This window comes from Falco rusticolus, chromosome 5, assembly GCF_015220075.1.
Source record: "Falco rusticolus isolate bFalRus1 chromosome 5, bFalRus1.pri, whole genome shotgun sequence".
In the NCBI taxonomy this organism is placed as follows: domain Eukaryota; kingdom Metazoa; phylum Chordata; class Aves; order Falconiformes; family Falconidae; genus Falco; species Falco rusticolus.
The window spans coordinates 83,190,124-83,206,381 of record NC_051191.1 but is presented as its reverse complement, the minus strand read 5'-3'; the positions used below and the strand labels follow the sequence as shown (position 1 = coordinate 83,206,381).

The window sequence follows — 16,258 nt, the reverse complement described above, 5'->3', positions numbered from 1 at the left end:
GACCTGCTGAACATGCGTCAAGCACTATCAAGCCCAGAAACTTCCTGGAAGCCTTCACAATCGTTTCCAGGGGGAACATACCGTTCCTCCCGCACCTCCACCCCTTTCCTCCTGCCTCCGAGCCCCAAGCTCTGCGGGCATTTAACAGGAGATGGCAGCCCTGCTCCACAGGGCAGCGATCCTGCCTAGCAAAACAGGAACGGACAACTGTTAATAATTCACAATAGTAATTTTTTTTCTAAGATGTGCAATAGAAAGGGAAGTTTTAAAATTCTTAGGTTTCCCCTCCTCTGCATCAAATCACCTCTGCTATCTCCTTTCTGAGTTTCAAGGGGAAGAGTAACAGGTCACTCGTATCCAGAGGTGGGCCTTACCTGCTGATTTCAGCAGGTTTCCCTTGACCAAAGCTAGTACCACCTAACTCTCCTAGCCCTTCCCATCTGCTCACATCCTTCTTTGTTTGTCTCACTTAGTTGTTAGGTGCTAAAGCAGGTACCCTCAAGGGTTTTTTTACTGGCAAGACATCCAAAATATTTCAAGTGAAAATAATGATAGACAGCACTCCACTTGCTCAGGGATTGTTTCCTACTAAATGTGACTTCAGATAAGCACTCAAGAGCCCATAGGACATAATAAAACACCAAATCAAAGCCAACAAACAAAAACCAGAAGCAGACCTACAAGCACTCTAATTAACCATACAAGGTTATATATGAAAGCAAAGACCAGGTGTCAGTGACTGCAGACACTTCACTCTTGCCCTCAGATCTGTTGTGATTCAAAAACATACTCTCCTCACAAACAACCCAAAAATGAGGACAGTCAATAAAGAACACAGGTACTTTGTGAAGAAGCAGGACCACAGCCCATAAAAATATAGCAAGTTTACATATTTACAGAGCTAAACTGCTACTTGGTACTGCAATTTACTGTTACTCAGCTAGTTTTTTTACTCCGTTGGCGGTGGTTCCATCTCACTGTTGATTCTGGACATTCAATATCTTTGTGTATTATATTATACTGGCCAATAAGCACTTTGAAAACTTTTATGCTTCCAGATTAAAAATTAAACATCAAATACTATTAAATATAAGGAACTAATACTTCCATACAACTTTTAAACAAATATTCAAGTAGCAACTGTTTTCCCCATGCTTAAGAGCAATAGCAGCGTGAATTGCTCACAAATAAAGAGTGATACACATTTGAAGATAAATAAAAGGGTTCTGCTAATCATTAAATAACTTTAGGGTTTGTTCAGCTGCTGTGTCAAGCTGGCTGTACTGGAGTACTCATTTTCTGCACGACAAGGGAAAGAATACCATCAAGAGCAATTCTCTTTAGTTATGAATAATTAAGTACCTGCATCCAAAGAACCTCATGCACTTCATAGACTTTACCCATGTTGTCACGCTGTCTATGTATCAGACAAGCCTTAGTATTCCCTGTGTAGATGGGGGAAATGATGCACAAAGTACTAAAAATAACTACACCATAACCAAGTCACTGACCCTTGGCTCGCCTGTTACTCAACCTTTCACCAAACACTGTGAAAAGGGTGGGACCCGAGCAAGCATATGACAAGTGATCTCAAAGGAGTCTTGCAACCCGTCTCCACTGGCTACCTTTAGCCTGCGCGTGGAGTAATTTGGGCTGGAATCACATGAGGGGAATAGGAGTAAACAACACCAGGTGCCGCAGAGGAGTTGTCCACACCACCCTTAAGCTCCTGTAGAACACGGAGTACTTGAGAAAGACCGATCTTATTCAGAAACACTCCACAGACCCCACTGTTGTGTTGCTCCTCTGTTTTCGGAGGACTGTTAGTAACAGTGATCCCCTTCTCCAGCAGGCCACTCCAGACCATTGGTTGGAACAAAGGGATCTCAGACTTGTGTTGTTCACATCTGGGCTTTTGTCCTTTATTGCTGCTTTTCACCACAGGACAAGGTATATTCCTTAAGCTCCTCATAACATCATTCACATGCATTTAAGCAACTTGAGCTGAGGGTGGGCCACGCAATTAGGAATGAGCAGCTTTTTTTGTAAAAAAGTAAGAAGCTGTAGAAAACAGAGCAGTGAGACAGCAGCTCAGCATAGACAACACAGAGCTATTTCCTAGAGGAAAGGAAAACATCTACACAATTAGCCATTGTTTGATGGGAGTGACTAACCCTGTGTCCTCACCCAGGGCCAATGTGCCCATACTTGCTCTGAGGCTGCTATAGATCCAGCGTCAAATGAAACCGGTGACCCGTCAGGAGTGGTGCAGGAGAAAAAACAGTCAAGGACTGTGCCATGGATGGACATCAAACAGAGCAGAATCACAAGTGACTTCATCACACCCTCTGTGGTTTAATTACCATTCAGACTACAGAGTAGAAATGTTCTGACCACAGAGGCTTTGATAAGCTGAATCCACACTAAAGAAAAAAAAAAAAAGAAAACAAAAAAGTCAGCCTATGATAACACAAATGGAGTAAGTAGCCAAGAAGAGGTACTAATGAAAGAAATATCTAAGGGAGTCCAGAGTTACAGGTAGCTGAACAGTAGCTGAACAAGAGACATCCACCTAGATGACATGTCGAAGAAACATGGGGCAAATAATGCATATTTTTATCCTTAATTCACAAAATTTTAGCCAGTTAGATACCTAAGCTAGCTTCACTTCACAATAGTGCACTGCAGAGCTCCCAGCAGTGCCCCTGCAACACTGTTGTGGTACATACAGCACATGGCTGCAAACCCTGCCCCCAGATTCGGCACAAATATTTTTATCTCCTGCTTCTACAGCTACAGCACTGGCAGCGCTTGGGGAATCCCTTTTAGAGTGAACCGCTGCCTATGTGAGCTGCAGACACAGTAATACATCACGTGCTCAGAGCTGTTCTGACACTCTAGGTTAAGAAAGACTATATTGTTTCGACACTCTGTGAAGGACCACTTAGTGCTGGCAGTCCAAGGTAGGAAAACCAGCCAGCCCCACTGCCAGTTCCTCCCTCTAGCACAGGGACCCAGAATGTGAGGTTTGTCACATGCCCATGGGTTGACATTTTAATAAGAACTCTTAAGTCAGATGATTAGCTGTTTGTCACTGCTTCTGCATGTATCATCTTCCTGCCTGCTGTTGTGCCAGTGATGTTATTGTTATTACTGAGCTGGAGGAGAGGGCTGGGAATTCGGTGCCTGATGGGGAGGAAGCAGGGAAGTGGGAGGAGCACGGCTTGTGGCTGCATATCCAGGGCTGCATCATCAAGGCAGGAGGAGTTCAGTAAGCAGATTTATGATGCTCACGTGGGTTTGTTGGGGGAGAAGTCACCTAGCAATGCACTTGCAGGTCACGTCTTTGCATCAGACCAGGAAAGAACCCTGAAATTCCTCTCTGATTTGTCAACTGAAAAACAAACTAGACGCTAGCTCAACTGCCTTGTGTACAGTCTTGAAAATGGAAACAGCAATTTACAGGACAACAAGAGCTGGAGATCAGTCTGTTAAGATTTCCAGAATGTGTTGTGGCCTGGGTGAAATAGACTAGAAAATTTCCTTTCTTTTGTCCTTGAGGAAGAGGCATCTGCATCAGTACAGACCTTAAATACACTTTAGCAACTGCTATGCTGCAGGCAGTTAGGAAGCAAGGAGTCAGGTATTATAGAAGGGTGCAATGCCATGAAACCAGAATTTTCCCCAAACTCTGGGATTCCTTCAGTCTAGGCTGTTTTGTGGCACTGCACAAAAATAATGCCTTCCTTCTGACTCATCCTTTTGAGGTCTCCTGACGCTGCCTGCAAACATAGGGAAATGTTCACATGGCCTAGGACAGACAGAAATAAGTTGATGATGCTTCCTGTATAAACCTTATCTACATGAACTCGTGAAGGTTGGGACACACCAATCTACGCCATTCCCACTGTGGGCCACTCTATCCTTAAGAGATTTGGGTGTCCACCTGTTGGAGCTGACCAGTGAGCTGTGCAGGTGGTCACACTACACCATAATGAGTAGACACTAAAGTACCTGCCAGAGTTCTTGGGGGCACACTTTGGCCATCCAAAAGTAGAAGTCATGATTCAGGTGAGAAAAATTCCACTGCAATGTGCCTATTTATTGCCATTGACCACAAAAGCCATTTAAGGTGACAGGCTCAGCCGCACACATCTACACTGTAAGTGTAGCTGAGATTTCTGTCCCATGCCCATTTACACTCCTGTGCCAGGCAAGATGACCTAGGAGCTGCCACCATCTGACTGTATCTGCAACCAGGTAAATGTGTTTCCTCCGTATCTCTCCTACTTATGTTCAAAATGAGAGATCACAGTGCACCAGGGCTTGGAGAGGGAGCATTACCAAAAGGCCTCTAAGTTCAAGCCACAGTGGTTGAGTGCAGAAGTGGGTGGTGACCAGTATATGAACCAGCTGGGCAGAAGCTAACACCCAGTTCTGCTGTGAGGATTTGCAATAGGCCCTTCATCCCCCAGGTGTCGGCATGAGTCCCACCCTGCAGGCAACTCAAGTGTGCGTATCAATACATAAAGATAAAGGCACTAGCCCTGTGAGTTTCTTGGGTCCGCCTAAAGGATTTATATGAGTACTTCTAGAAAAACACCTGGGCTTTATGTTCCCCTAATCCTGTTTTAATCATTAAGGAGCATCAAGCTTGCTCTTCAGTTTCTTCAGGATTCAAACTGACTCTTTGCTGTAGTCTGGATTTTTTTTCTATTCTAATCACACTGTAAAAGCAGAGTGCCAGGAAAGCAGCAACGATGTCTTTTCATACCCTTGCTCATTCTGAGTCAGTGCACTGGCACAGGGTCGAATCGGATACAGGAAACCTGGGTCCTCTCACCTCTGCCCACTGGTGTGGCCTTGGAAAGCCACCTAATGCGTCTGAGGCAGTCTGCTGTCCCACCCAGCTCCTACTATCACAGCTAAAACTACTATAAAAATAAAAGATCATCCTTGGAAAAGTTCTGCTTCTCTGGCTGAGGCATGCAAAGAGAGAATTTGATACACTCCCATGCATTGCCCCCAGGGTAGCAGCAATTAATTTTTGTGCTGATTTTAGCATGCTGATCCACTCATTAATACCTTCTGTTTTGCTGGTCAGTGAAAAATGGTGAGCCCAACTACTCCTAGGAAAAAACCCAAAGATATTCCAAGTATGTATCAGCTGAGTAACTGGGCTAAAATTGGCCGGCTATTTTGGCTTGTTTGCAGACAGTTCCCTTTAACTGTCTGCTGTTTGTAACGTGCATCTGGTCTGGCACATTACACGACACGCTTTCTGCCCCTTGTTGTTTAGCTGAGATGTTACAAACAAGGCAATAATCCAGATCTGGTAGCAACAGGGATGGTCGTGAAAACTAGTGGCTTTTTGGTCTTAGGTCTCACAGCCACTTAAAGAATAGGTCAGGCTCACCCACCCCCATTTCAGCCGAGCAGAGGCATTCCAGCCTCACACAGGCAACATCAAGCCCTGGACCCCCCGGACCCCCTCCCCACCCTCGGCAGGGAAGGAGGAGCAGAGCAGCCACCCCCGCAGCCCCGGCTGGATTATGTGCCTGCTCACGTTGTATTTATAACCCCTGAAGTCACCCGGAGGGGGGAAGGGGGGGTAGTGGGGGACGTTGTTGCTGAACGGTGTGTTTATTTTTCTGCCTTTTAAATTAAAAAAAAAAAAATAGTACTTTTAATGTATGGTTATTTATTTCTTATTTATTTACTGCCGCGCAATAAATCAATGTAGCAGGAAAAACACGCGCCGCCGCGCGCAGCAGGCGGGGCGACACGCGCGGGCTGGCAGGGGGCACGTCCCTTGTTGCCCCCTCCCCGGTACGTGACGGCTGTGCCCCTCCCCCCCCCCCCCCCCGCAAACCCGAGCCCCGCCCGCAGCCAGCGACAGCCCCCGCCCCGGCGGCACCCAGACGGCGGGGGGTGGGGGCGGGGTGCCTCCCCGTGACGTCACAGCCCGCACTTTGCCGGCAGCGGGCGGCGCGCTCCCGCGGCAGGGCTCGGGGTCGCGCTGCGCCGGTCCGGGGCTGGCTGAGCACCCGGCCGCAGGGCAGGCAGGGAGCCGCAGCAGCCCTCGGAGGGAAGGGGACAGCGCGGCAGCATGAAGTTCCAGTACAAGGAAGACCACCCGTTCGAGTACAGGAAAAAAGAAGGGGAGAAAATCCGGAAGAAATACCCCGACAGAGTCCCTGTGAGTGGCGGGGAGGGGGCGGCGGGGCTGCCCGCCTTGCCTGGCGGCCGCCGCGCTCGGCGCCTTTGTGCTCCTCGTCGCCTGCCTCTTGCTTTGTTTTTTTAAGGCAAAAGCAACGAGATTCGTCGAGACGGTTGCGATCTTGACGATCTGATACAGATTCCAGGCCGCTTTTCTCTTTAGCGCACAACTGTGGCTGCTTATTCCGTGGGGCGGGCTGTGCTGGCGGGGGGGTGCGGGGGCAGTACCCCCTTTTTTCTGGGAGCCGCAGTGCCTGGCCGGCGGCAATGCCGCTAATTCGGGCAGCCTGCGTGCGTGGGGGCGGGGCGGGAGCGGGGAGCGGGAGGGAGCTTACCGCCGGCTCCGGGAAAATGGAGGAGAACAATGAGTGGGTTAATCGGGTGCTCTTCGTTGAAAACAAGGGCTGTATCCCTGTCACCTGATCCTTTCCCTTTATTTGTGTTTTGCTTTCCTCTGGCCTGTCTTTTGGATACAGCCTTGCGCTGTCCTTTTCCTTTGCATGAGAGAAAAATGATACTTCTCCGTCTTCCTGCCCTCCTGTTTAATCATCCTGTGGAGAAAACATTACTTGGAAAACGAGGTCATCCAGCTAAACTTTGCTTCCTCATCCTTATGTCCCTTTGGAGTGCCTGTGGAAAACTTCTAGCTTTATAATTCCGAATAATAATAGGCGGAAAAGAAATGACGAATCAAATTAATTGCGATATATTTTTTGGTTCCTTTTTAATAAACGTTTTGCAAATGTTCGTTCTTTCCATCCCCGCTGGAGAGGTCTGTTCCGGATTTGCTGCCCAGGGGTACTGCCCGCAAAATAACTTAGGCGCTCCCATAAATCTGAGGACAAGGGGAAGCAGTTACACCATGCATTTTCCCTGCAGGCTAACACCATTTTTAATCTTGGGAGTGGCCTTCAGCTGGACTTGCAAAAAGTTCGTGGAAGCCAGTATTTGCATTTCTCCTAGGAGGTTTCGGGACCCCTGGCATAGTTTAGCAGGTTGCGCGTGCAGCGAGTCAGTGGTGAGGTGTGTGTGGTTCTGTGGCCCGTGATGGGGACCGCAGAGGGCTTGGTAGGTCAGGAGTGAGACAAGCTGTAAACTGAGGATGAATGTGGCGGACCGTACAGCAGATTGTGATAGATGAGTCTGGAAGAGACGTGTGAGAAGCCCAGGACCAGGCCCAGTCTGGCAAGAGGTCAAGTTAGGGGGGTGTTGGCAGACCTTTATGGAGAGAGCCGGACCAGAATAAAAAGGTGTGCTGTAGTTAAGGATAAATGAGAATGGTGCATGGCGAGGCCCATATGAATTGTCATGGGTAGGCTTTTGTTACAGCTGCATGTGGAGCAAATAAACGCAGCAGACAACTGTTCTTTACATCATTTCTGTCTCTGCCCTTTCCGAGAGCAGGATCCTTGAAGATGACGTCCGTTTGGCTGCCTACACTGCAGCACCCTGGTACATCTCAGCATTTTGCTGAGATTATACTGTTGGCACAGTCCCACGTTACCACAGTCACCACCCAGCAGCAACAGACAGAGAGAGAATCTGTATCAGCCCTTTGGATTTTCTTCGTAGGTTTGTGTGTGTGAAGGGTTTGGTGCTTCAGAAGAGATAGCTGTGTTATCAGGCATACTGACTACAGCTGATGGTCAGGTTAGCAGAGCACCTCCATCCTTCCCCTGCCCCTTTGCAAGAGGGCGATCTCTCTTAAGCTCAGTGATCTCATTTAAGTCTTTCCTAGGGGCTTAGAAGCCCCAACACGCACCTCTTCATCATAAGCATGGCTTCTTTTCCTTTATTATCTAATGACCAAGCTACCCTTTTGGGTCAGGGTGGTCGTGTCAGTGCTGCTAGCAAACAGTTCTGCTTGTCAATAGTTTTTGAAATTGGAGGTAAGAGCTAATGGTTTCTCTCCACTGCAATTTATTGCGTTAGATATTGCCTTATTGGATGTGTGGGTGAAAATTGTGCTAAGTGCATTTTGCTGTTCAGCCTGCACCTGTTCAATGAGCTTGTGGAACGGTCCTTCCTTCGTAGCATTTCCCAATTGCATCTCGTACAGAAGTGCATGTCCTACCGCAAACTGCCTGAAAAAGCTTGAGTGCCTTGTACTAATTGAGACTCTTGAAGTTCTTGAAGTAGCAGAGACAATCATGTTTCTATTTTAAAAACAAACTTAGATTTTTTTCAGGGGGGTTGACTGTGTTGGCAGCATCCCAATGGAGCACAGGGAAGAGATGTCCAATCTAGCACCTCTGTGGTGTGACGTGACTTGGATCTAGAAGGAGCCAAGTTAGCATGGCACTTTGTCCAGACTAAATACACCGAGCTCATCATCATAGCATTTTTCTCTGGCATAGTGTCTCACTGATGTGACAACTCCATTTTGCTTCCAAAGGCGGCTTAGTCCACAGCAGCTCAGCCCTTTCTGTTACACAACACACAGAGTTGCTGGTTTGGGTTGCTACAGAGCTGTGGGAGGTAGAACCCTTGGAAATTAGTCCTCAGTAGCGTCTCAGGTGGGGTATTTACAGTTATAGGGTATAACAATAAAAAGTTGAGGAGGTTCAGAAAATCCAGCTTCTTGTTTAGATGGTCAAAATGGCTTCTGCAGAACAGCAAGCCACATAGATTGAATGATGTAATAATCTTCTACCAGTTCAAAAATATGTGTCACCAAAAAACTGCCTGCAGGGTTTTTTCTGTACAAACACAGTAGTTCCAAAGGTTTCCAAGGCTTTTCACAAAAGGAGTTCAGGTCACTTTGGAATACTTCCTGCTTCTGAGGTAAACATTTTGCCTAGTTCTGGTAACAGAAATTTCCTGTAGCAGATCTCTCAGTCTGACCTTAAAGCTGCAGAGCTTCATATTTTTCTGTGTCATAATGACATTAGAGTATAATGAGGGTTAGTATTTTGTGTCGAAGTTCTCTGTGGGTCCAGTTGCCCAGATGGTAACATGTTTTTTAATTATTAGATATTTATATGAATAAGGAAATGTCCATAACTATATGAACTAGGGAAAATAACCTTAAAGGATAAGAATTTCAGAGTAGAAGATAACTACTGAAGAACTGGGGTTTAAAAAAAAAAACAACAAACAACATTCCCCAATGAGCTGTAGTTTCTTTTTAATTCTTTGCTTCATTCTAGGGCACTTGATATAGGTGAGTGTGGAAATTAGGATGTGGGACTACTGGGAGCAGGGCTGATTTTGTGCCAGGCAGTTTGGAACTGTAACCTGGAAACAGTTCAACTTGTGATACTTCTTGTGTTCATGTATTAGCCTCCTGGCAGCTCCTTCATACAAAATTAACCTGCGTTGGGACCATCAAGGTGACCTGATTTTTTTTGTTCTCGGCCGTTATGGTTTATTTTTATGTCTGTTCCAGTCTCCATTTTTTACTCACTGTGCTGACTGCTGCAGTCCTGGGCTCCCAGCATAGCTATTGCCAGTGATTTTAAGTCGTCTTCTCACCTATCTGTTTTTTAACGTTGTGTATTTGTTACAAAATTAACAAATTTCTAAAGGCTTGGTAGCACCATCTGTCTCAAAGGCTAGTATTCGTTTGCACTGATGCTTTTTGGTCCATTCAGGTTTATGACGCTCGTGGGTTGTTTTGTGCTTTCTCACTCTCTCTCTCTCTCTCTCCAGGTAATTGTGGAAAAAGCACCAAAAGCCAGAGTACCCGATCTAGACAAAAGGAAGTATCTTGTGCCTTCTGACCTCACAGGTAACAGTCTACCTTCCTGATTTTTCAGTGATAAGGTCTCAGAAGTGGTTTTTACTCTATGATCAGCACCAAGAAAATACGCAGGCAAGCTCAACATCTGATCATTACCCCAGTTTAGCTGGCTGGCCCTGTTACATTTATGTCCCTTACAACATGTAGAATTCTCTGAGATCTTCTGAGGTATCCTGCTGACTTAGCTAACATGCATGTGTTACAGCTGACTTCTAGCCATGATGAAAATGACTGAATTGTGTATCATAGACAGTAGCATAATCATCAGTCGATGACATAGCTGCAGAGTTGCTGGAGGCTGTATCCTTGTTGCAGGAAGAGACAAGTTCTTGAAATAGTCCCATTGTTTTCCATCCCTGTGGTCGGAGTCATGGCTAAAAAGTTCCTTTTCTGGTGGTCATGGCCATTTTGTGTGTGATCACATTTGTTTTCATTTGAAAGCATGAATGTGTTAAAGAAACAGCATTTATTTTTCTTGCAGTATATAATGGATTGCAGAATACTTTCTTGTGCAACACAGCTAAAGCAAATAGTAAGGAATTTTTTTTTCAGCAATAGTGTGAACATTTACACCAAGTCTAAATTCTCTAAGTAGTCTTTGATCTATGGGATTTAAAGGTTAAGCTAGTTAGGGATCTGTATACCATTCCCCACAATAGAGTATTTCATACCATAAGTAGGTGGAGTGTGGATTTAGACGGTACATGGTCTGAGGCGTGTACCTGAGAAACTGCCAGCTCAGAGTGGATTGGCAGCTAATGTGATTACAATCATGAAGTTACTGCTTTCTTTCCTGCATTGTTCATTTTTCCCTACTTTTCACATACAGTATGTGACCTCCACCATCAAAAGAAAACCACTATGGTTAGAGTAAAACAAAACACCAAAAAAACCCAAAACCAAAACATGCTTTCTGCATCTAAGGCATTCTCCTCTGTTCCTCTTCAGTTGGCCAATTCTACTTCTTAATCAGAAAGCGGATCCACCTGAGGCCAGAAGATGCCCTGTTCTTCTTTGTCAATAATACCATCCCTCCCACCAGTGCTACCATGGGCCAGCTGTATGAGGTAAGCCTGGCCCATCTCTTTCTCCTTTTGTTGGAGTGTCCAGAAGAATGCATATCGTCACTGAAGGACAACGTGAGTGCTACTCAACTGGCAGTGTATGCAGCTTGGTCACAGATGCCTGAACACAGACCCTCTTGGCCTGGCCTGTATCACGTCATCTGTTTAGAGAAGTTCCATCCTGCAATTATAAAGAGGAGCAAGCCCAGGGAGCCTCATCATTTTAACTGATTGTTTGCTAGTTGAAAGTGGGTGGTGTATCAGGTGGTGAATAGTTGCCTCAGTAGTGGTATGTTTCTCCTACTAATTTAACAAAGTATTGAAATAAACCACTTTATGTATAGAGGAAAGATTGTAGCTGGGGTAGGGTGTGGGCAGAACATACCCACTAGCTTTCCTGTTTGTACAAAAGAAATTTCCTTTTAGTAAGTAAAAGAACAGTATCACTGGGCAACCAACTGTCTATAAATACATTGTCAAAGAACACTTAACTCTTCCTTCAGAATTACTTTTTCATCACTTGTACTGTGTATTTGAGGACCTTGTAGGACACTGTGAACATTGCTACCCAGCATTTCTACTGAGCGGTGTTATCTGATCGATCTTAAAGGCATATTCTGTCCCTATCAGATGGATGTTCCTCAGTTATATAGCCATTATATCGTGGTTGGTTTACAGCCTGGATTGATTTCTCCTTCTGTTGTGTTAGCATGTTTTAATAGGAGAGCTCCAGTATGGTGCTGTGAGCCTTGTTTGACCTGTCACCTTTTGACAATAACTGGACAGTTTGTAATTGGACTGGTGAAGTTATTGTAAGATTAACATGTGCAGGAGGTTGTCCAAATCTGGACATGTAGGAGGAAGGTCTAGCTATGCAGAGCTGAGATCAGGACACTTGTAACTGGCACTCTGCAGACTTTTTGTGTCCGTGTAATCACTTAACATCTCAACTTTACTTCCCGTATGTAAAACAGGACTAGAAACACAGCCATTTGTCAAAGTGTTCTGAAAAGCAAGAATCATAACCGTATTTACCAAATAATGAACTATGTAGATGTGATTTTTGACTTGTTAAAGCATGCCAGGTTTCTTCTCTTGATCTTAAGGCCATACCAGTGCTGAGATTCTGCTGCACAGCCTGCAACAATCAAAGGTGTTTCTGTGTGTTGTTTGCAGCACACTCAGGCTATGAGTCTTCCAGTAAATTCATTGTATCCTGAAGGGTGACATGCCTGAATTTAAGAGTAGAGCTGTGGGAGTAGAGAAAGGGAGTTGCTGTGCACTCTGTTTGGTATGAGGAAGTGAAGCCTTCAATGTAAAGGGGGAGAAATAACAAAAGAGAGGTTATGTCCTCTTGCTGTTACAGTGATCTCTTGGTTGGGCTTTTCCACATATAGTGAGCTACAAAGCTTTGGTTTGTTACGTTCTCCCTTTCTCCCCTTGCAGGATAACCACGAGGAGGACTATTTTCTCTATGTGGCCTACAGCGATGAAAGCGTCTATGGCAAGTGAGCACCAGCCCCTCAGGCATGCAGGCGAGATGGACTGATGGAATGGATTTGGGGGGGAGGGATGTTGGAGAGGAGGAAGGAGGATGCCTGAGAAGAAGGGAAGAGAACTGGAAGTGAATCACATGCACAATGCCATCACCTTCCATGCATTAATTGTAACCATTATTTTTTAAATTGAGGGGAGGGAGGGTAGGGGGACAGTGTATGAAAGGGTGAACTGAAAGGCTAACGAGGGGTTCTGCACTGGAATGGGGAGATTCCACTGTTCATAGGTCTTCTCTTGCCACAGCTGGAAGTATTTAGCTAGTACTGCTGGACAAGCCAGTGTGGTGGAGCTCCAGGAGAGTGACTGGGCAGGATGGCCGTTTTTGTGTAACCCTTTCATTGGATGGAGAAGGCATGCCATGTATTGTACACTGACCTTGTTACGCCTTGCCCATGGCACGGGCTGCACTCCTGTGAGCATTTAGTGAGCTGTGAAGTACTTCACTCTGCCCACACAAGGCTGTCCTGTGCTGACAGTCCTCACTCCAACTGCTACCTGTGAAGTGTTCCAAGAGTTTTGTGTTTCCCATCACATCCATCAGTATTAGAAGGGCTAACTGAGGGCTGGGAACTCCTCAGCTGTGAGACTTGAAGGTTGGGGAAAAGAAGGAAGGATTTTTTTTTTTCCTTTGTTGCTTTAATTGCAAGTGCTGGACAGAAAAATTAGGGACAACCCTTTTGTTCTTTTCAGTGAAGTCAACTGATAAACTCATAAGCACATGGCTAGAAAGGACCTCAAGAGAATTACTAGCCTACTCTAGCTCTGAGACAGGACTGAGTATACCAAACATGTCCACCATGGCTGCTCATCAAATTTGTTCTTAGTGAACTTCACAGAGGCAGATCCTGGAGGCTGCTGAGACTGTCTGTTCAGTTCCTAGATAGCCTCTTTCCTTGCTACCTAACTTTAGCCTCCTTTGCTGTACATTAAGGCAACTAACTACTAGTGGTCTTGTTATTGAACAAACAAAATTATCTATCAGTGTTGTCCTTGTACCAGTCTTCTGCAGAATTGAAGATGGCAGAAGTCCTGTGGGTTTAGCCTTCCCTTCCATGTCTCATCCCTGTACAGCCCTTGCACCACATGCACAAGTGGAAGAAATTAGTTGCTCCCACGTGTGTTTTGCTGGCTTTTTGTGACTGGACAACAGTGCCACTCTTTGCGAGAGGGAAAGGGGAAGGGGAATAATTATTTTATTTTAAGCCAATGTTGTTCTTAGAAAGGTGCCAGATAGATGCTGTCCTGTGCAAGCCTTACGCTGTCATGCCAAAGCAGTTTCTTCCCAGTGGCACAAACAGCAGATTTTCCCATAACTGCCATAACTGATGAGGGGATGGGGTTTGGGGAGTGAGCTGACTTTCAGGAAAATTCTGGGGTCTTACCTAAAAATCAGAGAACTGGACCTGAATTACTGTAAACATTCCTACATTTAAGAGAGGGACCAAGAAGGATGAAGAAGATAGGCAGATTCCAAAATAAATCGAAGGTGTTTGCTCTGTTTACATGAAGTTAGATCCGAGTTCTCTGCGTTCCTCGGGAATGAGAAATCAAGATGAGTGCTCCCGTGATTGTGGAAGACGGGAAATCGGGTTTCAGCCTTCTCTGACTGTTGTTCCACCAAGGTACACCAGGCAAAAGAGCAGGCTGTGAGTGTGAAGTGGGAGTCACTGGCAGAGCTGTGTGAAGGTCAGGGAAGGCAGCGTACTGGGGCAGGAGGGTCACTGCCCGTGTGGTACGGGAAGTAGAAGAATGGGAGAGAAGGGGGGGACCTCAAAGGATGTAGACACAGCAATCGTAACGGGCAGACAGAAAATGGGGGAACAAAGGATGAAATGGGTGGGTTAGCATCCGCAGTTTTTAATCCTGAATGTCAGGTTTGTTGTTCCATCATGTGTTCATCTGGAATAAATGCATTGGGATGAGTTGTACCTACTGCCAACTTAGATAACTTCAGTTCCTGCCTGCAGTGCTCAGTCCTCTCCTTTTGGCCCACTCTCCTCCACTTAGCAGGCTCTTCTCACATCCGCTGGGTGCAGGTCCGCATCGGTCTCTTGTTTTAGAAAGCTCTGAATGTTCTGAAGCAGAGAACAGAGTCAGGAGGCTTTCTAGGGTAAAAGACAAGTTGCGGGCAGATGGTGTGCATCTCTCTGCCGCTGTCCCACTTGCTCATGTGTGTGCTGCCAAGCACACGGTTGTGTGTTGTCTCAAATGAGCCCGTGCTTAGGCACACTCAGGGGAGAAAGAGTTGGCATCTGGGGTGCTTGGTTTTGTGTTCAGACCTCCCCTCCCCTCCTGCTGCTGGGTTTGTAAGTGACATGTGTGGGACTAATCTCAGCTGTTTGTTACATGTAGAGTTTACAGTTGAATTTAGTTATTTTATGGTTCTTTTAACTGGATTGTGGCATTTACTTCTGTTTTTGCGCTAGTCCGGTACGAGGTAATGATGGTAATTCTTTTTTTGTGTTGGTTAGCTGCAGGTTCTTGTAAAAAAAAAAAAAAGTTCATACTACTTGAGCTAAATCAGCCAATCAATAAAGATGCATTTGAAAATCACAGGCTTAGTCCAAAATGGGTGACTAGCATTTCTTCCCAATGTGGGCTTGTAAATAAAGGGACTGCTTTGCCAGAACTTCTTGCTGTTACTTTTTCCCAGGATGCCAGATCTGCTCTGTCCTGTCTTCCAGGACGAGTCACTTGTCTCTTTTTTTGGTTATGTCATCACAGACACACCTGGCTGTGTCTTGCTGTGCCACCAACGTGAACTGTAATTAGACCCGGATGACATCAGAAGGTCTTAAGAAGAGTAATGGATGCACTGAGGCATTCTCTGCCTTTTTAAGGCCCTGAACAGTCCTAGCAAGTTGACAGGACCCTGAGGGTGCCACCAGCCGTGACTGTCCCTGCCAGGACCACTCATCACCCTGCCAGTGGCCCAGGAGCCCATTTCAGTCCCCCAAGGGCTATTGGCTCATGTCCCAGTGATGCTGCAACAGGGCTGGTCTCCAGCTCCCCTCAGCCCTGGCTCCCCTCAGCCCCACCATCCCTGGCCCTGGCCCTGGCCCTGGCCCTGGCCCTGGCCCGCAGATGGGATTACCATCCTGACCTTGCCTCATCACCGTGATGAACCTTATGGCTGGGGCTGGTGCCTGGGCCTGACCACCATCTCTGGGCCTGCCCCACTTCCCTGCTGGGTGCAGTAGGGTGGGTGCCATGGTGCCCTGCCAGCCATGTCCCTCAGGGCGACGCTAGCCCTCACTGGTGACAGCTCAGGCTGAGGTGGGACTCCCAGCCATAGGCAGAGGCTGGGGGGAGGCCCCACGGTGCCTTAGGGCCCTCTAAAGGTAGGAAAAGCAGAGAAGGAAATCTGGGACTCCTTGAAAGTAAGCCTGTAGGAGCAGCAGATTTAAGCTGTGTTATCTTGCAGATACTTGTGCACTGAGAGGGAAGGAGTCCTGCTGGGAGCTGGCGAGACCGATGGACGCTATTTGCTCAGCGCCGTAACTCCACGTCAGGCACCAGCAGTGCACAAGGAGGAATGGGATGCGTGCTGTCATCTGGGGAAGTGGTGAGGAATGTGCCGCTTCTTCCACCTCCTCCTCGCCACCTGCAGTTTGTGTGGGTGCCGCTGGCCGGAGCGGCAGGAACCGACTGTGCTAATGCTGCAAAGGAGCAACCA

The 16,258-nt window shown here is 46.6% G+C and overlaps 1 protein-coding gene across 1 annotated transcript; it reads left to right on the top strand.

Moving 5' to 3' along the window:
• The first annotated feature begins 5,953 nt into the window (after window positions 1-5,953).
• On the top strand, window positions 5,954-15,139 carry GABARAPL1 (GABA type A receptor associated protein like 1). Its single transcript, XM_037389271.1, has 4 exons — window positions 5,954-6,199; window positions 9,871-9,949; window positions 10,910-11,028; window positions 12,472-15,139. The coding sequence occupies exons 1-4, from the start codon at window positions 6,110-6,112 to the stop codon at window positions 12,535-12,537; spliced, it is 354 nt and encodes a 117-aa protein (XP_037245168.1). The 5' UTR covers window positions 5,954-6,109; the 3' UTR covers window positions 12,538-15,139.
• Window positions 15,140-16,258: the final 1,119 nt, after the last annotated feature.